At 55.8% G+C, this 25646-nt stretch overlaps 8 protein-coding genes across 8 annotated transcripts; 5 read left to right on the top strand and 3 right to left on the bottom strand.

The window, feature by feature from the left end:
• Nucleotides 1-456: 456 nt before the first annotated feature.
• INS49_005153 (uncharacterized protein) lies at nucleotides 457-1728 on the top strand (the record flags this gene model as incomplete). The annotated part of the gene is made up of 3 exons (XM_043165940.1): nucleotides 457-1198; nucleotides 1333-1590; nucleotides 1652-1728. The coding sequence occupies 3 exons, from the start codon at nucleotides 457-459 to the stop codon at nucleotides 1726-1728; spliced, it is 1077 nt and encodes a 358-aa protein (XP_043017417.1).
• A 9135-nt stretch (nucleotides 1729-10863) lies between these two features.
• INS49_005152 (uncharacterized protein) lies at nucleotides 10864-12783 on the top strand (the record flags this gene model as incomplete). Its single annotated transcript, XM_043165939.1, has 2 exons — nucleotides 10864-12231; nucleotides 12355-12783. 2 exons carry the CDS (start codon nucleotides 10864-10866, stop codon nucleotides 12781-12783), a joined length of 1797 nt encoding a protein of 598 aa, XP_043017416.1.
• Nucleotides 12784-14446: 1663 nt separating this feature from the next.
• On the bottom strand, nucleotides 14447-15742 carry INS49_005151 (uncharacterized protein; the record flags this gene model as incomplete). Its single annotated transcript, XM_043165938.1, has 4 exons — nucleotides 14447-15243; nucleotides 15296-15496; nucleotides 15582-15673; nucleotides 15732-15742. 4 exons carry the CDS (start codon nucleotides 15740-15742, stop codon nucleotides 14447-14449), a joined length of 1101 nt encoding a protein of 366 aa, XP_043017415.1.
• Nucleotides 15743-16669: 927 nt separating this feature from the next.
• INS49_005150 (uncharacterized protein) lies at nucleotides 16670-17697 on the top strand (the record flags this gene model as incomplete). The annotated part of the gene is made up of 4 exons (XM_043165937.1): nucleotides 16670-16712; nucleotides 16790-17001; nucleotides 17074-17523; nucleotides 17692-17697. The coding sequence occupies 4 exons, from the start codon at nucleotides 16670-16672 to the stop codon at nucleotides 17695-17697; spliced, it is 711 nt and encodes a 236-aa protein (XP_043017414.1).
• Nucleotides 17698-18148: 451 nt separating this feature from the next.
• On the bottom strand, nucleotides 18149-18697 carry INS49_005149 (uncharacterized protein; the record flags this gene model as incomplete). Its single annotated transcript, XM_043165936.1, has 4 exons — nucleotides 18149-18210; nucleotides 18270-18330; nucleotides 18442-18529; nucleotides 18693-18697. 4 exons carry the CDS (start codon nucleotides 18695-18697, stop codon nucleotides 18149-18151), a joined length of 216 nt encoding a protein of 71 aa, XP_043017413.1.
• Nucleotides 18698-19060: 363 nt separating this feature from the next.
• Nucleotides 19061-21685, top strand: INS49_005148 (uncharacterized protein; the record flags this gene model as incomplete). The annotated part of the gene is made up of 1 exon (XM_043165935.1): nucleotides 19061-21685. One exon carries the CDS (start codon nucleotides 19061-19063, stop codon nucleotides 21683-21685), a length of 2625 nt encoding a protein of 874 aa, XP_043017412.1.
• Nucleotides 21686-21885: 200 nt separating this feature from the next.
• Nucleotides 21886-23258, bottom strand: INS49_005147 (uncharacterized protein; the record flags this gene model as incomplete). The annotated part of the gene is made up of 3 exons (XM_043165934.1): nucleotides 21886-22475; nucleotides 22551-23119; nucleotides 23236-23258. The coding sequence occupies 3 exons, from the start codon at nucleotides 23256-23258 to the stop codon at nucleotides 21886-21888; spliced, it is 1182 nt and encodes a 393-aa protein (XP_043017411.1).
• Nucleotides 23259-24452: 1194 nt separating this feature from the next.
• On the top strand, nucleotides 24453-25494 carry INS49_005146 (calmodulin; the record flags this gene model as incomplete). The annotated part of the gene is made up of 7 exons (XM_043165933.1): nucleotides 24453-24455; nucleotides 24593-24649; nucleotides 24736-24751; nucleotides 24900-25025; nucleotides 25126-25196; nucleotides 25263-25404; nucleotides 25460-25494. The coding sequence occupies 7 exons, from the start codon at nucleotides 24453-24455 to the stop codon at nucleotides 25492-25494; spliced, it is 450 nt and encodes a 149-aa protein (XP_043017410.1).
• Nucleotides 25495-25646: the final 152 nt, after the last annotated feature.

The raw sequence follows: 25646 nt of genomic DNA, 5'->3' as shown, positions 1-25646 counted from the left end.
AGACTTAGCAGGCAGTTCCTCTCCACCGCATTGCCAGAGGAGAAAAGGGAACGTTGCCTGGGAAAAAGACGACCGTCAGCCCTGTCCTGTACTCGGCGCGCCTGATCAGGGTCCTCCCTCGTCCGCAAGACCCGCGAACTCACCATCTGCCGCCCCTCACCGCGGCGCTCTGACTGCAGGCAAACACATCTCCCGACACCCTCACCGTTGCCAGGTTTCCGAAGCGACGGTCGCGTGACCGGATCGCGTTCCAAACTGGCCCTGCTGTACTCGTCAGCTCCGTTGCCGGCGCAGCATCGGGCGGGCTCGCCAATCAAGGCGTCAAGTACCGACGCGCTCCATCGGGGCATGGACGACAACAATCGCCGCAGGAGGCAGAATGAACCGCCCCTCCAACACACAAACACGAGGTACCACCAGACTGTACAAAACCCGACGCAGCAGGCACACCGCACCATGGCCGGCACCACGACGGAGAGGTACCGGCCCGCACCTCTCAACACGTCTCCTCAAGGCGGTGCCCGGGCAGGCATCGGCGGAGGATCAGCCGGATATGGCGCCTACTACCAAGAGCCTTCTGCGACGGGATTCTCGACTGCCGCTGGTATACACCAGAACACCATGGGCTACCAACAGTCGGCTGGGAGCTACGGACAAGACGGCCGGCAAACGCAAAACTTTGCCGGCTCGTATAACCCCACGATGATGTACAATGTACCCCAGGCTGCAACGCAGAATCCCGTCTATGATACGCCGGGAAGCTCGTTTGACCTGCGGCAACCCGCAGCTCCTCAGATGATGCCGGCGGATACCACAATGACAGCCCAGTACTTTTCGAACGAGCCAACCAACGCCGCGGCTGCCTCGGCTATGCAGCAGCAGCAACCCTCGAGTGCACAGGCGGCGGCGGCGGTCTATCAGCAGGGCCCTTCTGATAGAAATACCATGATGAACTACCCCAGCAACATTGCTGGCATGCAAACCATGGGGGCTCAGGCGACTCCTACTGCACCGCCTGATGTGAGCATGGAGGACTCCTCGGAATACCCAGGTGGCGCGGACCTCAACCAGGCCTATACACAATATCAGGACGCTCTGAAGGAAATCTTCAAGAATATCAGGGATGGTGCACTGGTGACAGCTAGTGAATCACTGCTGAGTGTCTCCGAGTGGCTGCTGTCCCATGTCCACGAGCTTGGTAAGAACGAATACCTTCCGACCGAGTTTGGACGAATCTGCCTACTACTTCCCTCCCTGGCCTATCTACGGTCCCTTATTGTTCACTCTTAACCTGGAGGACCACCTTTACTGACCGCTTTATCGTGCTTGCAGGCCTCACCTCTGACGATCAGAATCTGCACAGTGACAGAATCAAGTTGTGGAACGACTTCAACCACGCTTGGCTGGCTACTTTTCAAGCGCAGAAGGAGCTGATGGACTCGGGTCGCCCGCTCGGGAGGGGCCAAACTCTGATCACCCTGGACGGTCTTAAGAAGCTGGGTGATGAGCTTGTCCGGCTTTGCGATAGCATTGAAAGGCACGGTCTCGTTGACTACCAATATGGCGTATGGGAGGAACAGATCACAGAGAGTAGGTCGACCACACCAGTTGCATTTGAACATTCCTCACCCGCTAACTCTGGAATGTACAGTCATGCTCGAGTGCCACGATCTCTATTCGCCCGACGACACGGCGGGGGCGCCGGCCGCGGCGGGCTCCAATCGATAAATCTGCAAACGTACATATTCCACTCCATGTCTAGCGCCAATACACGGAGTTGCGCTGCCACGTATCATGGCTTTCCCACATTGGTTGTTATTCGCGCGTCTGGCTTATTCGGATTCTCAGTGACGGGTCGACTGAGAAGTGTCCTCTGAGACTGGACGGACGCATGGGGTCGGTTCTACTTGTTCTGATATTTGCGGACCAGGACTTGTTTTAGGCGAAGGTTTCGGACTGGGGGGAGGTGGGCGGCCAAAGGTTGGAATGGTTTTCCCTATTTAGAAGGCGTCCGGCAGCTGGCATGGTCGACAGGACTTGTTGGGGTGTGGAACAATGGGTACGACAGAGAGCAACACTCCGACGACAAAACGCGAGCACCAGAAAAGCGACAAAACAGGCCTCAAACAGAAATCGCGCATAGATTGTCGAGGGCCCCCACGGGCAGCAACATCACGGTTGCTAAGTGTACGAATACTGTCTCTTTTCATCTGCCTTGTCTCATGCTACTGGAAAACAAAAATTCACGGGGTGGGCGGGAAATCGTGGCCAGGGTGAGCCACGTAGATGGACCAAGGCGAGAGCGGCGGGGCCGGGATTCTCATGTTTTTTCTTTTCCTTTCTTCTTTTGGAACTGTTCTTGTTTGATCGAGTTGTTCGGGGGGGGGGGCACCCTGCTCTAGAAAAGGAGGCGGGATGCGGTACGAAGGGCACGTTGTGACGTTGTTCCTGTATATAGATTTGTACTTTGTAGCTGCTGTTCCTGTCCTTTCCTCTCTCCTCGTGTGTCTGTGATACCAGGGGGAAATCAACGCTACTAGGCGGCAAAGTCATGGGATATGGTCAGGCGGCTGGAGGGTTTCCAGTCGAGGGAGTCGTTGTGCATGTTGGAGACGGGAGTGCGGAGGGGAGTCCACTGCAAATTACAAATTGTACGATGATCGCCTTGACAACAAGACCCTCACTGATACGTTGGGTGATGCGCGGCGATGCAAGTGAAGCAAAGTGATGGTGTTCTGCGAATCTGGACAGTGAAGACACGAGATGGAGAATCCTCCCTTAGTCCACCTCCGCTTTGCGCCGACCTAGGGCTGACGCAGGATTGTCTGGCTGCCAAAGGCCCCTTGACCTGGGTGATGGTTGTCGCCGCGATCAGACGATCCGTCCGCCTCGCATGCCGATCCCTTCCTCGGAGACGGTGGAAAGGCAGAAGGTTCGGCGCGAACCACAAACCCGCGAACCACGAACACACAGACGTGGATCAGCCGGGGTGCCCCCAGGGTTTGAAGAGGAGACCTTGTTTCTCTTCTCCCCCGGCTGTGTATATCACCTGGACAGACTATGTCTATAGATAGAGGCTCTGAGCTGAGACAGGAAAGTATAGATGAGCCCGTGACGAGCCCCTGCAAGATTGCACAGATGGCACACGGCAGACAGCGACAGAGACTGAGTGAGTGACCATGTGAAGTGAGAGGGTAGTGGGGGATGGGGGGGGGTGGTGTGTGTGTAATGAAGCAAGGAAGAGAATCAGAAGAAGAAAAGCAAAACACCATTAGAGGGCATTGTTGGCTGAGGTGATTGCCGAGACAGATTTGACTAGGCAGGAAGCAGTATGTGCATGTCATACCTTAGCCGCGACAGGGAAGTGGCCTACCAGCGTGCTGGGACAGCGAGAGGGAGGGAGGGTAAGGGGGTGGGAAGGGCCCATCGAACCTGGGCTGGATCTGGAGCTGGAAACGGGAGCTGTATGCAGGAGCTGGGGGGTGGGAGCTGGGCGCTGGTCGGTCTTGTGGCGGGCGACCCTCTCGATAAGCGAGCGAGCGAGAGGCTCACTTGGATCGATTCTAAAATTGTCTTGTCTCGTCGCAGTATGAGGAGACTGAAAGTGGCGGGAGGGTCTCAGCTTGGCGAGCAGCAGCAGCAGTGTTTGTGTTTGCTGGTGTCGTTGCTCCCGAGCGGGCGTTTCGTTGCTCTGCGTCCACGTTGCTTGCACACTGCAGACCACCGCTCCCACCGTGTACAGTGCTCTACCTGGAGACCATGGTACCCCAGGAGTCGAGCGGCTGCATTGACCTGAGTGCCAGACTGCATGGCCTTGTGGCCAGGTCTTGCAAGACATGGATATCTTGTCTACGACTCCAGGTGCTGAACCCTTAGCCGTCCAAACCGCGGGAGCTAACGCGGGCAGGATCGACCACTGAGGGCCCGGGTGGAGAGACAATTGAATTGTCAATGCGACATGTGGTTTTGACGACATGCCATGCCCATGACCCCCATGGACCCCCAATGACCCCCATGCCCTCGTGCCTCAGATCAGCGCAAACATCACCTGGCCCTCGCCCAGCTCCAGCTGAGGAAGATGGGCTTCACCGGTCCCCACTCTTCAAGGTTTCCAAGTCGCCGGACCATGTTATGTACTGTGTCGTACGGTACAGCTCCCTCACGTCACGACACGACACATGCACGCGGGGACGGTGCACGCCGGCGGTGATCCAGTCGTCAGGAGCGTCGCGAGGTACGTAGGAGTCGAGTCAATCCCCTACCCTTTGCCCCCAGGACGGTCCTGTGTACTAGATACTCCCATGCACGCAGGCACGCCATGTCCAGGCATCCACGCGATCGGTCCCATCCACTTGCTGCCGCGAATGGGAGGGACACTCGCAGCTCAGCATCTGGGTAGTCCTGGCCTGTCAAACACTCGCAGCCCTGACCAGAGATGGCATGGTCCAGCATGGAATCGGCGTCGCTATCATTGGAGCCTTTCGCATACATGGGGGCGGGACCTGATGGTGCCCTGCAGCTGCAGCTGCCCGCTTTCGTTCCCCCCAGCCTGGCACCTGGCAGCCCCGAGACTGGGGGACACTGCGACACTGCGGCCACACACACTCTCTCTGGCGGACTGGCGGACTGGGGGCAACCAGCCAGCCAGCAGGGAGAACCAAGATTCCCAGCCTGCAGCTTGCCCTGCCGTCGATCTCGGGACATTCCTTCCTGATCCCGCTCGACCTCAGCCCAATCGCAAGGACAGGGGCCCTTGGCCAACCACTTCTCTCCTGCCACAGTACCAGTACAGGCACTTCGATCCAAGGCTTTGGCCGGCAGGGATGGGTCTGGGGCAAGCGCATCCTGTTAGTCTACAGTAGATGTACGCACTCATGTCTGCCTTCCTTGCTCGTCACCCGTCAAGCCACGCCGCGACATGGCCCGAGATCCAGTGTCAGATCCTGTGTGTGGAGCCCTTGCATGCCCAAGTCAAGCCGCCATCTCCCGTTGTCGCTTGAGCGTCGCTTGCGCCTGGCCCTAATCCGGGCTGGAGCGGCCGTGGTCGTTGATGAGGGTGGTAGACGTCAGAAATCATGGGCCTGACGCTGCTACGTTGCCCCCTGTCTCGCTAAGCTTCCCTCCGAAAAACCCACTCTGGAAGTCGGTGTGTGTCCCTGACACATCACTCACGGCGCAAACAAGCCTCACCGGTCGAGAAAGCCTTAACTTTACCAGCGCTCTGGTCACCGACGGGGCACGCACTGCACGCGCTCCACAAGGCACATGACGATCAGTTGACCTGCCTCCGAATTGGAGACTCGCCAAAGCCTACCGACCCAATTCGCTGGGGACAACGCCACAAGTGAAGACCAGGTTTTTTCCCTCTAAATCTTTCTCGCGCTGGGACAGGGGCCACCGCAGAGGTACCCTGTAAGTACTCAAGGGGGTCTGGCGCTGTTGAATTGTCGCATTCTCTCACACTCACTCCCTCTCTCTGCCCCAGTGTGTGGCTTGAGGAAGTCCTGTTGCTTTCACGATCCTCAGCCCTTGTCGCCAAAGGTATCCGACCCAAATCGCCAACCACGATGAGACCTGCTGGCGTCGCGAAGTCCACTTTCTCCAGAGACAGCCACGCGAAGTCAAGTCTTATGGTGCTGACCAGGCACCATTACTCCTGCAACTACCAGCTCAGGTTCCGCCCGCAACATCATGGCATAACAGGCCGTTTCTCAGCAGAATTATGTGATGAAGACCCAGCCTGGGCCGCCGCAGTGAGAGTGCAAACACGGAACATGCCGTCACCTACTTTGCGGCAGCCAGGAGGATTTTCTGAGGCACGATCCCCAGGGGCCAGGGGCATCCATGGGCTTGTGGTGCCTTGTTTGGAAGGACTTGTTCGATTTGTGCAACCCTTCCGTACAGACGCCTCCTCAACTCAGACAGCGCTGTCGGCCCTGGACGAAGACTGGGCTTCAAGAACGCTTCGACCCGCCCAGCGCCGATTTCTTCAGCAAAATAATCCCCATGTCTCAGAGACGGACAACTTGTTCACCGACATCGAGCCTCTGAAACGGCTCAACTTCCACGCTGCAGCAACCCTCTCCTTAGGAGGGGGGCATCACACGACCCCGACCGGTTTTCGGACACACAGTAGAAGCCTATGGGCTCTAGACCCCCACGCCCTCAGTCTCGGTCTTGTCACAGTACTTTGACGGTGGACCTGCAGCCTCCTCTGGCCCCGTTTGCCCAAGTCAGATGTACCGGTACGGTAGTATTCCTTCTCATCTACCCACCTGCCAGGGAAGACGCGCCTGGATATGCACGTTCCCGTGGAGAGACCTACATGAGACCCAGTTCGCTTGGGTCGTGCATGCGTCGCATGCGATTCCTCGCAGCAATCACAGCGGGCGTCCTCCAAGGACCCCTCCCCCCAGCGGAGGCTGCCCACGAGACCCAGCCTTGGCTTGCCCTGCCTTGCCTACGACTCTGGCTCGGCCCGTCAGATTCAGATCTGGCATGGTCCAGGTCATGTTCCTCGCGGATCTGGGGAAAGGTGGATGTGTCCCTGCCAGCGGTTGGTCGATCGACGCTGCAAAGCTCGCGGCTGCCCAAGGCCTTGGGATCGACTAGCTGGTGGGCGTCTTCTCTGCAGATGCAATGTTACATCAATCCTGTTGACTCTTTCTGCACACCCATCTGGTCCTTCTCACAGCTGTGGCAAGAGCAACGTTTAGATGGTCCTTGTGCCCACCCTTAGGGTCTCAGGAGGCAATCAATTCTACTGCCTAATCGCCCACACCTACGGTGTGCAAGGTAAGCCGCAGCATCCGCCGCAACCCTGCCAGAAGACCCAGCCTTTCCGCACATAGAGAATACGCCCTGATGGGCATGTTTCTCTGCCTTCCTTTCTCAGCTGAGGCCAATGCGAAGAGGCTCGGAAGTTGGGCTCCAATCTGCCACACCGTTCGAGCAGCTGTGAACACCATCTTGTTTGGGCGTTGGTGCTCATACCAATGCGCCCCTTACTGCAGGTGGGTAGTTGGGCAGAAACTTTTGCCAGGCTCCTGGTGATCAAGCTCACCGAGTACACCTTGTACATGGACCTGGCAACGACCCACATGCTAGAGACAAACACACAAGTACCTGAAAGCTGAGTAGTTGGGTCGTTTCTCTGGATCCCGGAATGAGAGAGTTTTCTGGAATTTGATGCTTACAGAGGGGTCAAGAGAGGAAAAGGGCAAAGAGTAAGTAAGAGAGAGAATGGATCCCAGAGTCCACCACCAACACCCCCTGACTCGAACCCACATTCACTTGTTCTTGACGCTGCCGCTTCCACGCCCGCCTTCCTCGGAAGAATGAACAGACAGCGGAAACCAGAACAAGTCCCAAGGTGAGCCGCCCCTGCAGCAGTCCAATACAAATACGTCCGAACATGTCCAAACGCTGGGCGTTCGTGGGCGGGAATACGAGCAAAGGGGGACGTCGACCCCTGAAGCGGAGATCCTCAGGCAAAAGTACGGCCTTGCGCCAACAAGCCTTTCTCGAGCCATACCAGGGAGTCGCAAATGCCTTGCCTTTCGACCTCGGATGAAGTTTGAGAAATAACCCGATTCCAATCATGCACTGCCTATGGCTACATCTATGGGTAACACAAGAAAAAGAATGATTGTACAACTAACCTGAGGAAGCACTCAGCCACGGGTGCCCCAAAGTTGCGATTGGTATTTCGCCTGGCCCACCCTCTTCAACGTGCCCACTCCATCTGTCCCAGACTCACGCCTGTCGACGAGTCTCTCTCCCCGGTGCTCGACAAGTTTCGGTCTGGGCGTGTCAGCTTCTCAAACAACAGAGGCCTTTTCCCATCTCAGCCGACGTCGCACTTGCGACACAGCTACCAAAATCTTGGGGGGGTGGGGACATTCGAGAAGTGCAGATGTTTTTGACAGCCAGCAGACAAAAGCCAAAGAAAGCTGACCCATCCTCTGGTACACGCGCACCTTTTCAGGGCTCGTCGGGCGTGATTGTGGTTGGACGGCGAGCGGGCGCGTCTGACTTCGAAATTTGACGCTTTTATGCATACTTGCAGGGACGTGCAGCGACAGAGGGGGGAGATGACCACAGCGCATATCATCTTTGGCAGCTGTGAGTGTGGTATAGCCGCCCAGTAATTGTAGGCTCCTCAGCGCAGTCAGCCAGGCCCCGTCGCCAGCGAGCGTCTTGACTAGTACCTGAGGTGGCCATCAATCAACTTTTGCCTATCCATTTCCCTGAATCAGGCTCATCTTCGGACAAGTATTCGTAATTCTTTTACCTGGGCTCATCACGCTTGCCCAAATTGACACCAGGGCTGCACAGGTAACATATGGGTCGTCCACGGGTGGCCTAATCGGAAACCTGGCCCCCTATCTGGTGCTACCAAGCACAAAGCTTCCACTCAGAATCAAGCTCCACGGGTTGGAGCTGTTGACATTTCATAGCCCGTTCTCACGACAGCCCACGTATTGAGGCTGCAAGGATTGAGTGTCCAGGGGTGCCGACAAGAGACAACAAAATTCGTCTTTTGAGCGTACGCTGCTTTAATCTGGCCACCCGCGTATTCCCGCACGCTGGACATGAAAAGGTCATTTCTGGCCTCATACTGAGTTGCCGTCTCAGTAACGATTGTAAGCCACAATAAGTAGTGGAAGCTTGCTCTAGGAGAGGGACTGCGGTCGTCCGGCAGGTCCAATTCTCGGCGTCCCGCGCCCTTTTTGGGATTCCATGAACTAGTGAACAATTGTGTGTGTGTGTGTGTGTGTGAGAGAGAGAGAGAGAGAGAGAGAGAGAAACAGTCGGTGCAAGAGCGGAAGTCAATTGATGTGGTGCAGCCGCTGAGGCTCTCCAACACATGCCGTGCAGCGTGTGCCTCGCTCGTGAGCCTATGTTACTTGCGCAACCATCACACTATACACACAGAATTCATTGGGGAACCCACAAAACATCCTAAGGTATTATTCCTTGGCTAGACTGTCTTTGAGTTTGCTTGCTTCCTCGCTCTTTGTGTCGGATCTTGCTAAACTCTCTCGAGTCTACCATCAGAATTCCGCTTCGCTTGGACGATCCTACGCCGGCGTGGTCCGTTTCTCTGTGTCTCCGCCTTGGAATATACTACTGCCCTTTTGCCTGGTCTTTCCACATTTATCAGTCATGGATGCCGAGCCGTTGACTGACGGCGCACTTGGCTTCTCCGGGCTGGCTTCATAGGAGACGAGTGCAGGAAATGACCATCTTTCCCTATGTCAATACATGTATATTCTTTTGTCTGATTCCGCACGCTGCAATTTACCGTTGCAGGAAAGAGATGACTGACCAGAGTCGACCGCTTGTGATCGTGGTATATGCTGCTCAAGACACTGCCTTATGACACACATCAAGGGAAGCCTAAGCTGGGATGAGAGGCTGCTCATCAGTCTGCAGGGATGCCGGAAGTTGACCAGGCTCATGAGAGAATACAGAAATGGAAAGAGGGATGGGACAGACGAAAAGTGTCTTCTCGTAAGTTTTAACCCAAGATATAGAACTACTTGGAGATTGCCGAATGGGAGGGATATATTCCACAGGAAACAGTACGTAGTGGTCAAGTCATGCGTAGGAAATCCAGGTCTCCTGGAAATCGTACCACCGACGACGTCGGGGTTTGGCTTCGGACAGGACATTAGGACAGCGAGCGGCGTGAGGGTCTGCTATAGAACGGCATGTCCCAAAAGAATCGAAAGGCATAATTCCGCCTAGGAGCTGGCAGGTCCAAGTAGAAGAAGGACAGGGGCCGATGGGACATCCTTTCCGTCTCGATACTGGCCCCTGCGCTTTGAAAGTAGCTGCTTGACATGTTAATGCAAATGGTAAAAACCTGGCATGACGGTCAAAGTGAACGAATAACCGTGAGGTTTACCTGGAGCATGCTGCACTGTCGGTCCCAAGAGGTCTAGCGGCTGGTGCCGGGCAGCATGCTGCAGTGGGGCCCACTCGATGACGAGCGTTAATGACCCGAACCGCGGGCAAAACTTTAGACAATCAACCATCTCCGAACCGGCGCGCCTGCTTTCTTACTTAATCCAACGTCAACTGTCCGATGCTCTGGACTATGGACGTCCGTCTTCACCACACCCAGCAATGATCATGAGTCGCAGCACAAGCACAACCATCGACAGCTAGCCATTCCGTCGCAATGGTTTCGGGAGCAGCAGCTCGCCGGGCTCACCAAGCTCTTGAGCTGCTCCCGCCACGAACCCTCGCTTGCGGCGGCCGTCTGGAACTCGCCTACACCCCGTTGACCCTCGCTGTGCCCATACCGAACATCTCACCTCCGAATACACGTCGACCGCTCGCTTTCACTCCTCCTGCTCGTCGTTTCGCTTCCGGCCGATCGCTACTCGCCGTCTCCGCATCCTCCATCTCCTCCTCGCCCGCAGTCCCGGGCATCGCGGCGCAGGTATTTGGCAGGGCATTCGCATCCCGCGCGGTTCGGCCAGCCCATGGAATATCATCATGGGGAACCACACGGGGTTTCTCAACGGCTACCGTGCTATGGCAGCAGCCCCGGGAGAGGGCTAATGTGACGTCAACTCAAGTGAAGCAGGAGATTGTAGAGAAAGAGCTGGAAGGCGAGCAAGGCAAGCACGTTTCCCAGCAAGAGAACACCCCCGAAACACCATGGATTTCAGCAGAGCGAGCGTGCCAAACAAGCCGCCCAGATCAATATGAGGGCGCGCCTGTCAAAAGAAGGCAAAAGCTCGTCCCAAGGGGGTTGGGCCGAGATCCTCCGGCTCATCAAGATCGCCAGGCCTGAGGTTAAATGGCTCGGAATATCCTGTGTCTTCCTTCTCATCTTCGGCTGTCACCATGTCGATTCCCTTCTCTGTTGGCCGCATCTTGGACATCGCTACGTCGAGCAAGGACGCGCCCACGGTCCTAGGCCTCACCTTGAACCAGTTCTTCCTTGGCTTCGCTGCCTTCATGACCCTGGGTGCTTTGGCGAACTTCGGGCGTGTGGTTCTTCTCCGGATTGTCGGCGAGAGGGTCGTTGCTAGGCTTAGGACCCAGCTGTACCGGAGGACATACGTCCAGGACGCCGAATTCTTCGATGCCAACCGCGTGGGCGACTTGATATCGCGTCTGAGCTCGGATACAGTTATTGTCGGCAAGAGCATCACCCAGAACATCTCTGACGGTCTCCGGGCCATCGTGAGTGGTGCGACCGGCTTCTGTGCCATGGCCTGGCTGAGCCCTCAGCTCACCTCGGTTATCCTTCTGATGTTCCCCCCGATCGCTGTTGGAGCCTTCTTTTACGGACGAACTATACGCAACATCAGTCGACAGATCCAAAAAAACCTGGGCACTCTGACAAAGATTGCAGAGGAGCGTCTGGGCAACATCAAAACCAGCCAAGCCTTTGCCGGCGAGATCCAGGAGATTGGTCGCTACAACCATCAGGTGCGGAAAATATTCGCCCTCGGTCGGCGCGAATCGATCATCGCGGCTACTTTCTACGGGTCAACAGGCTGGGCTGGAAACATGACAATACTGGCCCTGCTCATTGTAGGCGGTAACCTTGTGAGGTCCGGGGCCATGTCGCTGGGTGACTTGACATCCTTTATGATGTACACCGTCTTCGCAGGATCTAGTCTCTTTGGTGTGTCAGGTTTCTACTCGGAGCTCATGAAAGGAGTCGGTGCGGCCTCGCGCCTCTTCGAGTTGCAAGACAGACATCCCACAATCCCAGCCACTGTGGGAAAGAAGGTCATCTCAGCACAAGGACCTATCAGATTTACCGACGTTAGTTTCGCCTATCCCACCAGGCCAGCTGTCACGATCTTCAGAGGCCTGAACTTCGAAATTCCATCTGGCTCCAACGTTTGTATCGTGGGTCCATCAGGTGGTGGCAAATCGACCGTGGCTTCCCTCCTCCTTCGCTTCTACAACCCAACCGAGGGTACAATCACCATCAACGGTGAAAACATCAACGACCTGAATGTCAAATCTCTGCGACGGCGTATAGGCATGGTTGCACAAGAACCGGTACTGTTTTCCGGTACCGTGGCTGAGAACATCGCGTACGGAAAGCCCCAGGCGACACATGCAGAGATTGTTGCTGCCGCAAGGAAAGCCAACTGTGGCTTCATCAGCGACTTCCCCGAAGGCCTCGAGACACAAGTAGGCGCCCGAGGCGCCCAGCTGTCCGGAGGCCAAAAGCAGAGACTGGCAATTGCTGTAAGCCTTCACCACTTCCAATTTTCCCCATCTGTCGAGAACCGGTACCAGGAGGCAAGGAGGTCCTCAGCAGCGGTCCGAAGACACCTTTACTGGCAGACTTGCTAACGAAAATTTGAACAGCGCGCTTTGCTGAAGGATCCCGATATCCTGATCCTCGACGAGGCGACAAGCGCCTTGGACGCAGAGTCCGAGACCCTCGTCAACGCAGCACTCGGGGAGCTGCTCAAGGGCCGGAACACGACCATTTCCATTGCTCACCGGCTGTCCACGATCAAGCGGTCCGACCAGATCATCGTCCTGTCAAGCGAGGGCACCGTCGCCGAGATTGGCAGCTACACCCGGCTGAGTGCGGACCCGGAGAGCGCATTCAGCAAGCTGATGGAGTACCAGATGAGCGGCGGCGAGCCGCCCGCAGCTCTGCGCCCACCCAGGATAGACGAGCATTTCACGGAGGCCGAGGAGGACGAGGCAGACCTAGCAGAGGAGGAGGACGCGGATCTCAGTGAGGTGGAGGAGGTGAAGGCAGAGGACAAGGGGAAGAAGGACTGAGTGGACTGACTGACAGCTCAGATATGCCGGAGGTTTGCTTTGAAATAGAAAACGCTGGGGCTAATCTCAGTTGGAAAAAAGCCAGTGTCAGATACCACATACCGCATGTACCATTATCTATCTATACAGTGGACAACATCCCACTCTGACACCGATGTGGCACCCGTCACTGGGTGTATAATAAAGCGATTATATGCATGTTGACTGTTCATTGTGAGGTTGGGAACATCAACATGGTGGGTATTCAGGTACACACAGGAGAACATAGTTCAAGCAAGCAACCCAAGGCATTCAGTATTCTGACTATCCGCAATGTTGGCTTCTGAGATGGAGTCCCCCACTCCCAAATCCAGCCGTGACATTCCACCTCACTGGGACATGTTCAAAGCCGCCTTAGAGACATTAATAGTTGAATAGTGTGATGTATATGGTGAATCCTTCCTATAGTTGGGCAGCTCAGAAACAAAGACAGCGCTTTGATAGTTACTCATGTTTGTAACATCAAAATACCCTGCATCTTCCATTCACATCGGGGCACATATTTGGACTGCCCAGGGAGAAGAAAGGAAAGGATGCACCCACGATACCCGAGGGGGGCGGGGGGGTTAGACATGTAGTCAGGGACGAGGACAATTTCCCCTTCAGATCGGCACGAAATGTCAAGCTGGACACAAGGGGGCTCTGGCTAGGTCTTCCCGGCTCTCGGTCTCTCCCTGCTATGTGAGTTCTCTGCTCCAGCCTGAGACACTGTCCCTCTGTAAGTCAACCAACATACTCATATGTCGACCAAAGCCGGCAAAGCCGGGTTGGATGCATGCCTGTCAAGTGGTTGTTGACTGCCGGGTGCAAGGTCAACGGCTTCTTTCACGTTTAGATGCCCATTCCCAGGCAGGTGCTAGCTCCCCATTTGATGCATTGGTGTTTGGCAGTGGAAAGCCCGAGGTTTGTCTGCATTATTAATTGGCTTGCGATACTGCCACCTCTGGCTGGTTTGTAAAGGTCTTCAGAAAGACAGCATATTATGCTAATTCAGAATTATCAGGCAGCCTCCCTATTCTGCTCACAGAACCTCAACCAGAATAAACCTTGCCACCGATCAGCCCCTTTCTCGCTCGGAGAAAACAGCCCATGTAGGAGATGCAAGCTGCTATGTTCCACACCATACCAGGTCCGATAACCGTGAGTGACTGACCGGTATTGAATAAGTGCATAGCCTGGCTTGAAGCGTCCTATCATCTTGAGGAAACTCCTAAAAGTGCACAAGTGATTACTTGTATCTCGGCCATTGACGTCTGTGTAGTCGATCGTCCTCGCCAAAGCTGGCATTAAATGGTCCACAACGGTACCTTCCAGCAGTCAGCGCCATGTGGGTGATGAGAAGCTTTGGTGGCAATGAACGATGGTGACGATGGTTGATCCGGTGTAATTGAAGCTATGAGGTCGAAGGATTGTAGGGTAATTCGGCTCAAGACAGCACCAAAGAGACACATGCTCTGAGATCTCAGGGCTGGGACGGCCCCACCTAAGACCTTCGTGGTCCGAGGAAGCTCAAAGTCAAGGAAAAGGTGTGAGACATTCTCTGTTGCTGAGCAATTCTGTTCGGGCAACTTCAATTTCACTGTCCCGTTGAGATTCTTGGTAGTATATGGTCACATATGGACCCTCACTGACGGATCATCTCGTCAATGTTAGGGTCTATGCCGTCTTCGCCGAGGTCTGGAATTTCGTCTGCAGAATCAATCTTGCGTCTCTTGTTCGCACCACTCGTTCCATTTGTGGACACCGGCACGGCCGAATACTGGGAAGCCAAACTCGAGAGTGTTTCAAGACCCGTAGGCTGCTGGGCTTGGGTAATGGCAGGTTCCTGTGCTGGCACAGGTTCGAAGGAATCAGTCCCCTGGGCGTTGTACATGTCGGCATCGTCTTCAATGGGCGGTGGGGTCAACGCCTCAACCTCGGGTCTGTCGGGCTCAGGCACAGGACTGGCTGATTGACCATCGCGATTAGCCGGTGTCTGGTCAGCCAGACCTCGCATGATGGCCATCTCAACATCGGCCTTCTTCTGCTCGATGGTTGACTTCCGTTCTGCGAGCTCCGCCAACTGCTTCTCCTCGGCTTCCAGGCTGGCCTTGTTCGTACCGAGCAGCTTCTCGAGGGCTCCGATGAGCTCCGTCCTTGCCTTGACGCACTCGGCAACGGCACCCTCGGCAGTGGCGAGGGTTTTCAGCAAGCCGTTCAGGCGGGCCGCGTAAACCGGCGCAGATGGCGTTGGCTGCTTTGGATCTGTGTTTTTGGTGTATTCCTGCTCGGCATTGGTGGTCTTTGCCTTCAGGGAAAGTGCCAGTTTGGACACATTTTGTGCTGGTGTGACAAGTGGTGCAAGTTCGGATGGCACGGCTGGGCCCCCTATGCTGGAGTTGCCCAGTCCGGTCTTACCGACGCCTCTGGCCTTATCGAGTTCTGCGAGCAACGTGAGAAACAAATCATAAGGGAGGGTTCAGCCATGACTCACCATCGATGCGAGTTTCAATAGCACTCTGGATCGGGAGCTCGAAAACTCCACGATCTCTCCACACCTCAACGACCCGACGGACCTTGTTCTGCACGTCAGGGGTTGCTCCCTTATATGCGACAGCAGCAGCCTCTGCGATAATTGGCGCGAATGCCAGTGGGAAGTCATCCTTGTGCCGGGCTTTGGACTGCTGGGTGACCTCTGAAAGGAATGGTCAGTCATGGGGCTGCAACCTTCGCAGAGCCATCCGTCAAGTTCATCCGGAGAAGCATAGACTAGGGCTTACCATTCGCAAGATATATCAGATTGAGCCGTCGGGTGCTGGGGGATTCCTTCAACTTCTGAAGCCATATCTGGACAGTCCGGTCTGCATGCCGCCTGGACAGGGAGGATGGGTTAGAATGCTAGCACTATAGAAAAGACTGAGGCTTCATACTTATGGAACATTATCCATTGGGCTGCGGTGGCAATACTGTCATGGCTCTCGTTGAGGGCAGACAGGCGAGCCAGAACGGCATCATCGTTGTAAGCCATCACTGCTGCTTGTTCTCGCTGCTGAGCTGCTGCTAGGCGCTAGGGATGGGCGAATCCAAATATGGCGATGGCAAACAGGTTATGTTTTGCTGGGCTTGTCGATTGGTGTTGTTGATCAAATTGGATTCAGTATATGCTGCAAATTGTCGGGATGACCACGAGTCTCTGCTGCGCTGTTGATTGATGCCTTTGGGCGGAAGATGTGATGGCAGGGCGTGCAGGTGAGGGACGACGAGGTGAAATCAATAAGAGGCGCCTGCTTGATGTGGCTTTGTAGGCCGACTACTCAGTGTCCAAGGACCAAGGAGCTCAATCCCAGAGAAGCTGGCCCTTTGAACCAACCCCTCTCAGACCCGGAGATGCTGCTTCTACGATAATGTTGGCTTGCTGCCCTTCTGATGATGAAGTTTGCGAGGATGATTCAGAGCATGATGGAGAGGGTTTGCATTGCAAGTCAAGCAAGCCACTAAGAGCTCCATGTTTGTCAAATCCAGTGTCGTGGCGCTAACCTTGAAGCGGCAAGGCGTAATTTTGTAGCGACCCTCCTTGCTTCCTTGCAGCAGTACCACCCCCCAGACCTGCGTGAACAGTGGGCCGAGAGCACTTTAGGCCAGCTAGGAAAGTGCCATCCATGCCTGAGCACATGCCTCTGGGAGCAGTACATCGACTTCAGCCTCCTATCCATTGAGTCCCATCCCATTTCATCAGTTCACCAAGACCACCAAGACAATAATTCTATGCTAGCTGTCCCTTTTAGCTAATCGCGTCTTCCCTCTGCCAACCACCCTCACTTCCACCGCATACCCCGTTCTACCTTTCCGTACCCAGATTATCCTCGCCATGGCGGACCGATTCCCGTCTCTCGAGGACTTTGACTCTGGAGGTGAGTTGTCTCCATACTGTGTTCTCTTTAGCTGCACCTCCATTTCGCTGAACTCGCTGACGTTGGAATGAATGCAGCACAAACAAATGTTCAAGACCCCTCCGTTGACCCTTCTGCCGATGACTTCCTTGCCAGAGAGAAGGCAATCCTCGGCGACGATGCAGACAAGTTTGCGACCGTAGAGGACGGTGATGCTTTCGATGCTGGTGACGACGATCTGCTTGGTGGCGGGGGCGGTGAGACAGCCCAGTTCGAGCAGCAGTTTCCCGATCTCTCAGGCTCCAACGAGGTTCGTCCACTCCTTACCCCATTCCCAACAGCACCAAGCCAAAAGACCTGACAATCCCTTGCGATCCCACAGGCAGTAGCCCCAGGCGGCAACATCACTTCAACTGGCCCGTCTGTCAGTTACAACTCGGGCTTCGCAGCCTACGCCGAGGAGGAGGAGGAGCCAGAGGTGATCAAGGAGTGGCGAGAGAAGCGCGACGCCGGCAACGCCAAGCGGGCAGAGCAGTTCGCGCGACAGCGCGAAGAGACGATCGCCGAGGCACAGCGCAACATTGATGACTTCTACGAGAACTACAACAACAAGAAGGAGAAGCAGATTGCCGCGACCCGCAAGGATGCCGAGCAGTTCCTGGCTTCCCGCGAGGACACGACCTCTGGCGGCACCAGCTGGGAGCGCGTTGCCAAGATCGTGGATGTCAGTGGGAAAGGCGCCAAGGGCGGTGCTTCTGGCTCGGGCAAGGAGCGCTTCCGCGAGCTGCTGACGAGTCTGCGCAAGGACGAGAAGGCCCCAGGTGCCACGGGCGTAAGTTAAACCTCGAGCCGTGCCTATCGCATTTCCGCGCTGCCTCAGACGACCACTCAAGAGCCTCAAGCGAGCCTCAGAAGCTGGAAGTTGCCGGGATGACTTCGGACAAGCTCTTTCTTCTCATCGTGACTGAGGACATGAATCACTGACAAGAGGATATTTTAGTACTAGTCGTTGTGCTCGTCATTGTCCGCCTCTACGTCATTGCAGCCACACTCGCCAGCAGTTCTGCACGTTCAGGAGGATTCCAATGGCAGCCTTATTTGAACCAATACGGGCTCATGATAACTCATCCCCAAACGAAGTCAACGACACGTTGTTATTTACTGTAGTTTAGAAAGGCCACGGTCCTGGGGTGAAAGGAGGGAGACCGGCATTTTCGGCAGAAACGGCACAACCGATGAGCAGCTTCTCGTATCTCGGCCGAGTAAATGGCTTCAGAGAATTTCAAGGAGGCATTCACAGCTTAGAGTGGAATTAATGGAGAAAAAAAATGTCAGGGGGCGTAACCACCTCGTCTAAAAGACGCTTTGCGGCGCTTCTCTGCATTTCTCTCGTGCTGTCCTGACCATTCTATTGACGCGTGCCTCACTTGTACCCGATTGTCGCCGTATCAGCAGACCTAGTCCTTTCCGAACCAGCTGTTGTGGCCCATAACCTTGCGGCCCATCGCGTACATCATAGCTGTGACCGTCTCATCAGTGAAAATGCCCTCGGGTTGCGAATGGTGGCCTTCGACGTACCGCCAGTGGTTCCCCACATGATCCACACGAAAGGCACGTACAAGACGGTGCTTCGGGGGTTCTGCGAAAAGATTATTTCAGCGAGCGCTCTTGCCAATGCGATGACATCCTAGCTTCCATCCTCGGATCCAGCTCTCCGGCCTGTCTATGCATGTCCATCGGGGAGTCTCACGATTCGCCAGATGCGGGTGTGGGCTCGGTAGGCAGCCTGGTAGGTGCGCTGGTGCTCGGGGACCTTGTTCTGGGCGTTGACGAAGCCGCTGTGTGAGGAAAGGAGTCAGCCTGGAGAGCTCGGCGGGAAGCATCACGACGCAATTCAAATGTCGGGTCCGGTCGGAAGGAGCCATTGGCCGTTGCGCGGGCGGTCTTCTGGCTCAGCCGGCGGCGAGATGGACACATCGGGGGGCCTGGGGGACGACGTACGCCATTTTGAATGATTTCGTTGCGGGTTGAGGGGAGACTTTCTGATGGAGTTGTCGTCAGAGGGTTGATGGTACGATTGTGAGTTGGGGATCAGAGGCGGGAGGTTCCTTTGCCGTGGGCCGAATGCCCCTAACCCTACCCAATCGCGACGTTCCCAAATCTCATCAGGCTCTCCGCTGCCAAAATCTTGCAGGTGCGATGCCTCCCATGTTAACGCGATCGATTCAATCTCGTTGCGATACTACTATTCACGCGCCTTCACATCAACAATGGTCAGAATATCAATTGCGGCCATACGACCCGTTAGGCGCTGAGATGCTGGGCCACTTGCGGACCGTCGCGCAAGATAGAGCAGGCACAAAAGAGTTATGCCACGAGTCTTACTCAGTACTCGACAGTCGCATCAAGGCATCTCTACAGTCATCTGGGCCTTGCGGGGGAATTCGAGGGGAACTTATCAGCATGACCAAAAACATGCGGGCTTCGCTCTTGTCAGGCGGGCCTCGTCAGTGGCATTCTCATCCCCAGCATATTCGCAATACCCAGCCTCGGCAAAAAGGGCAAGCAAGGCCGCAGACGTGATAGCTGTGGGGGACCACGTCGACGTACCCGAAGACGAGGTCACCTCGTTTTCTGAGGAACTGAAGGAGGGCATCGCCGAGACTGTTTCGAGAAAGCGCGTGCTGTCTGCGAGCGAGTCTCCCACTGTCGACTACCCAAGCCCAGGTTCACACCTCTACGGAAAGTGGCAGTCCTTGTCACTGGACCATGAGCGATTGCTCATTGAGTCCGACATCAACGTCTCGGACAGTCGACTCGTGAGGCTCATTGACCAACCTGGTAATGAGAGCGATATTGAGCTATGGAGCTGCCTCCTGGAGTTCTGCCACCGGTGGATGGGTCGAGACGGCGTCATAATGATATGGCAGGCTGTGTCAAAGCGGCGAAACCTCCATCAAGTGGAGGGCGCCTTACCCCAGGCCTTCTGGAGAGTCATTCTCAGCGCTGCTGTGACTAGCGACACCTTTTTGCGCGAGGTGATCAGCTACGGAGAGTGGCTCCTTGAGAACCACGGGACTCCCTGGCCCCAGCTGTATTCGACAGTTGTGTCTTTCATGCTGAAGAACCGCCCCAGGGCAGAGGTCTTGCGTTGGCACATGACCTTGAGCCCTTCATTTGGGCCCGGAGAGGTCGAATTTGTGGACATGTTGAAGAAGTTCATCACACATCCCGACCCCAAGATGCAGGAGACGCTGCGGTTGCTTTACTCGTGGAGTACACACCGCAAACTCTACGATATCTTGATACCGCACCTGTACGACAGAGGCCACGCGCAGTTGGCCAACCAGTGGCGGCGACTTCTCATTGTTCATGGCGATAGTCCAGCGAGTCTCGCTGCTCGGCCCTTCCTGCGCTATGTTGGTGCGTACTATCCGCAAACACAGTTGTCAGAGGAAGAGCTTTCGATTGCTGGACTTGTCTTGCAAGATCAAGAAGGTTCCAGAGATGAAACAGTCAGCCACAGCCTGCATGCCGAGGCAGCCATCAACGGCCAGAACCTGAGCTACCTCGTCAATCGAGTGCATGGGGAGACATTCGGCATCCGGGAAAAGCCATATAACGACAAGCTGGGCTCAAAATGGTTTGCCAGCACCTGGGTCCCGCTCGACTTTGCCATTAGCGTCATTTACACAATGGGCATTAACGGTATTGGTCCCTTGTCCTTGCAATCCATTGCGCTGCGGGAGGGCAACGCGCAGGGTGTGCTCCATCGCATGGATCAACTCCATCAGCTCAAGATCAAGTTGCCTGACACCAACTACGTGGCTGCCATCCGGCACTACGCCACAGTCGGCGACAACGAGGCTCTTCAAGAATTGCTCCATTGCGACATTCATCCGGACATATTTGACGACGAGGTGGCACAGAAACAACTGCTGAAGCATTGCCTCATCACGGAAGACTGGGGAACATACCAACTGCTTCTCAAGACCAGGCTCGCGGTGACATCGCATTCGGTTTCTGCTTCGAGCGACAAGATTCTTCAGTCATGTGCACGCCAGGGCAATGGGCCGATGGCACTGGCACTCCTCCACGGAATGTGCTCGCGTAATCTCCAACCGGCCCCGATGACCAGTCACCTGCTTTCGAGCTTCGTTTTACAGAACCTGTCACCACATGCTGAAGTGCGAAATGTGCGGCAGCATGTCAACCTACAACTTTCGCTGTGCCGGCAACTGTCCATCACACGGTTTCCACCGGCAGTTGAAGCTTGGCAGACACTGCTCTACCGGCTCGGCCGAGAGCAAAGACTTATCGACCTTGAGCGGTTGTCGCTCGACATACTCAGACTCTTTGTCAATTACACCAAGTCTGACACGCCAATGTGGATTTCCCACATGGCAGACATACCACAGATCCTCCGCCTCGAATCGCCTTACCAGTACTTCCAGAAACTCCCGCGAGATCTTCCCCTGAACCATGAAGGCCACCCCCTCCGCCAGATCTTTGATAAGAATCTTCAGGGGGCAATAGTGAGATGGGGGTTCACCCACACCAAGTACAGCTACGAGGCGGAAGCGTCCGCGTATGCTGTCCTGCACGGTGAAGTTGGCGAATCCGCGGAACCATCTGACTTCCACTTCGCCCGCGGGATCCGGCTCCTTGCCATGCTCCGCGACCAAGGCCTGAGTGTTCCCCACATGACGATCCGGAAACAGGCCGTCATACGCCTCAGAGACTTGTACCGCGGCGGTGGAGACGCACGGTATGAATGGGTTGGAGGAAGCCCACAGTTAAAGATGAGACGGGTCAAGAACCAGCTGAGTCTATCACAAGCAAAAAAGCTTTGCGACTTGGCTTGGGGCAGGGAAGTGGTGCCCAGCCTGCCTGAGCTTATGACTGTCTTGGAGAACGCGATGAGGGATGATAAGTTGAATGATGTTCAAGCGCGGCTGAGAGCTCTTGAAGAGAACTCAGGTAGAGGCAGATAAGATATGGGCCAAAGGCATCGTTGGATGGTTATATTGGCCATTGTAAATAATCAGAATCACAATACCCATTGCACATGAAGCTCTGGCGGCCAGCACCGATGAACAGTCGATCAAGTCACATGCAGTTGAAAGCGTGCTGCGCAGTGTGGCGATGCGATCGGGCTATTAAGTTCATATTCGTCGGCCACACGGGGGCCTGCCTATCTATATATCAAGTGGTCTAACACGGCCCTCGCGAGGAATGGGCTGCCCCCGCCGACCCCCGGCAGCGCATCCCTTTCTATCGCCTGCTCTTCCTCTGCGGGACTACCACCTCCGCCACCGCTATCGCTCTGCCTCTTAGGCTTGATGACCAGTAATATGATCATGCCCACGATAATCAGTATCAACAGAAATATGATTTTCCTCTTCGTGGTCTTCTTCTGGTACCCGCTCGCAACGTTCAGCTCCTTATCCGCCTCCTTGACGTCCACGGCCATCCGCTCCACATTGTAGTCGATGCGGTCCAGCATGGTCCCCTGGTCGATGACGATGCTCTGCAGGTCGCGGAACAGGTCGGACAGGTCGATGATGCCCTGGGCGATGTCCTCGATCTCGCGCTCCCGCTGGACGATGGCCGCGTCGTTAGAGTGGAGCTGCTTCTGCTGCATCGATGACTGCAGCGTGGACTGGGAGAAGGACTTGTCCGTTTCGGAATCGAGGAGCGAGGGGTCCATGTAGTTTGAGGGCGTGGACGCGCGTTCAGGGCCGGGGGAAAGTATGCCGCTGGGTTGGCTAAGGCCACGCAGTTCTGTTGAAAGTCAGCCATTGCGCCAGAAGCTGGAGGATTGTAAGGTCCATCATCAAGTATGAGGGCGACACGCACTCTTCAAATAAGTACTCTGCTTCTTCCTGAAGCCCGCGCTCGCCTCCTGCACCCTGGCCGCAAGCGATATTTGGATGTTCTTGGCCATGACCTCCTCCGCCCTCGTCATGGTGCCGGAGTCCTTAGACTCGCGGACCATGGCCTCGATGCGCTGGATGCACCGGTGGCAGTCGTGGAACCCGCGCGTGATGTCCTGCGTCAACTTCTCGATATCCCGCTCCTCGGCCTTCTTGGTGCCCTCGTCGTCGAAGCCCGGGAGCACATGCTTCTGGTGCAGCCTCTCGAGCTTCTGCGACTTCTTGGCGATGTCGGCCAGGAGGTCCGTCACCTCGTCCGTGATGTCGGCCCAGCGCGGGGGCAGCAGGTCCATCTCGATCACGGCGTCGCCGTCGTCGTGGTAGTCGCCGCCCGCCAGGAGACCGCGCCGGTCCGAGGACTCGTCGGCGGAGAAGAGCACAGAGGCGCCGGTGGAGGAGCCGAAGCGCTCGGCGCTGGCGAGGTTGTTGCTACCGCCATACTTGTTCCGGTGGGTGGGGTGGTGAGCGTAGGACTGCCGGTAGGAGAGATAGCTGCTGGGCGGTTAGGACGGAGTGAGGATTGGGTTGGGGGGACGCGGTGGGTTATTGCGCGCGCGATGGACAGCGGGAGGCTCGCAGCAGGAGATGCGACGAGCAGGGAAACTCACAGGTTGGTCCGGTCTCGCCACATGGCGGACGGCGAGGAGAGGGACGACTGCTTTCAGTTTCAGTGTGGCCTCTAGGCAGATGGTCGGTTGACCGGGTCTCTGTATGGGGTCGCGTCCAGTCCAGTCCAGCAGGTGCATGACATGGCCAGCTGTTTATCGCAGATCATGCAGGAAGGACAGCTTGGAATGCCGTCTAAGATGACGAAACGGGACTCGAGAGGTGGTAGGAAGGGCTGAGCATGGTGATTGGAGAGCTCCGCCCGCCTCAGCCTCTGTCCGGGTACCTTGGCTTGTGCCTGGGTCCCTGTATGGTCTAATGTCTGTGATATCCCGTGCAGGTGCGGGTGGAAGACACTGACGTCGCTTGAAAGGGAGTGGTAGATAATGTGCTGCACCCGGGTGTGCAGGGCAGGTTTGGCGGCGAGATTAGGGGGAAGCTGTTGTACCTAGGTACCTAGGTAATTGATGAAGTCACCCAGAGGCCGGGTATCCGTGTTATCCTGCAGGCTGTAGGCTACGGACCTTGAAACGGAGCAGTCCTCGATATTCAGCTGCTGGAGATCACGGCAAGTCGGCAAGGCTGCCAGGACGCTAGACTGCAAGTACTTCAAGTAACGGGCAACAAGGCTCTCGACATGGACATTCAACTGGCGTATCCGTTTGCTGTCGTATCCTGCATGGTTGTACTTACAAAGGAGGTAGACATGGGCGCAGCACCCTACCGAATAGTAACACGTATCACTTACAGTACAAGCAGCCCAACCTTGCATGCGCCTGCTGGTCTTGGGTCAACGGCCTGCTTTCAGCTGGGGCCGTTCTGAGATTCTCCTAGGCACCTGGGCACGGGCGATTACGGTTGCAAGGACCGTTGGGGGTTGGAGGGGTCTGGCCCGGAGGCCCTCAGGCAGGCCTAGCTCTATCTACCTAGGCTCCTGGGCTCCCTCGCAGCCACTAGGTCACAGCGAGCCCAGGAGTCTGGGTGACGCACCCAATGGCTCAAGCTCTCAAGTCAACCCCAATTAGTCCTAAATTCAACAACCAGCACCCTACCTCACCCCCTTTTTAGCTGAACCTGAACCTGAACACGCTCCCCTTCTTGATCCTTCCACCACCCGACGACACATCTTGACTCTTGGTGCTCCACCCTTTGCTCGACGACGGCAATATAGCGAACTCTTTCTCTCGATCCTCCAGCTTGACTCACTTCACCAGTCAACATGGTTGGTGCCCTTCGATCTCCCATCATTGCGTCCCTGCTCTGGCAGCCCCGCCTTGCCCTCGGAGGGGCATCGAAAAGACCAGGAAGCGTTCACGCAAGAATCCCAGGACTTTTGGCTAACCAACAGCGTCACAACAGGCCGACTCTCTGACCGAGGAACAAGTCTCCGAGTTCAAGGAGGCGTTCTCCCTCTTTGTAAGTCATCTTTAGCCAGCAGACATGAGCTCCCCGCCCTCCTCTACTCTTGCGCATGATGCTAACGGACCGTTTTCGGCTTGTAGGATAAGGATGGCGATGGTTAGTGCGGCCGCCCTCTTTGCTCCCTCTCACCCTTGCACGCGTCATGCCCGATCCGCCGCGACAGCCTGCGCGTGCATAATTTCCAACCAAGCGATTATCACATCTATCACGTATCACGAGTATCATGCTGAGATATGGCGTGTAGGACAAATCACCACCAAAGAGCTCGGCACGGTCATGCGATCCCTGGGTCAGAACCCGTCCGAGTCTGAGCTGCAAGATATGATTAACGAGGTCGACGCCGACAACAATGGCACCATTGACTTCCCTGGTACGTCCAAATGCTCGCCCTTTGAGGAACCCAGGGGGGGGGCGCTGGTGTCACCCCTCTGCCGCAGCCTTGTAACCACATACTGACGCGTACCAACCAGAGTTCCTGACCATGATGGCAAGGAAGATGAAGGACACCGACTCCGAGGAGGAAATCCGCGAGGCCTTCAAGGTTCGTTCTACCCTTACTTTCTCCCACCGCCACACGAACGGGACGGGCACCTAACAATATCACCAGGTCTTCGACCGTGACAACAACGGCTTCATCTCCGCGGCCGAGCTGCGTCACGTCATGACCTCTATCGGCGAGAAGCTTACGGACGACGAGGTCGACGAGATGATTCGCGAGGCTGACCAGGACGGCGACGGAAGAATCGACTGTGCGTTTATCTCTGCCCCACCACGAGACCGTGTGCTGATTATGTGAATCCACAGACAACGAGTTCGTCCAACTTATGATGCAGAAGTAGATGACTACGTGTTTCTCGGCCCAGCAGTCCCTACTACGAATGATTCCCTAGATGATGAGAAGAATGGAACCGCATTTCTGAGCAATTCCGGCCTGCTTGCCCCGGCACGGCAGTCTACACTGTGGCAGACTGCACGGCTGGGCTTGCCGGGG

Source organism: Diaporthe citri, assembly GCF_014595645.1.
Source record: "Diaporthe citri strain NFHF-8-4 chromosome Unknown scaffold_15, whole genome shotgun sequence".
NCBI lineage: Eukaryota > Fungi > Ascomycota > Sordariomycetes > Diaporthales > Diaporthaceae > Diaporthe > Diaporthe citri.
Note: the sequence above shows the minus strand (reverse complement) of the source record. Positions and strands in the feature narration are given on the sequence as shown.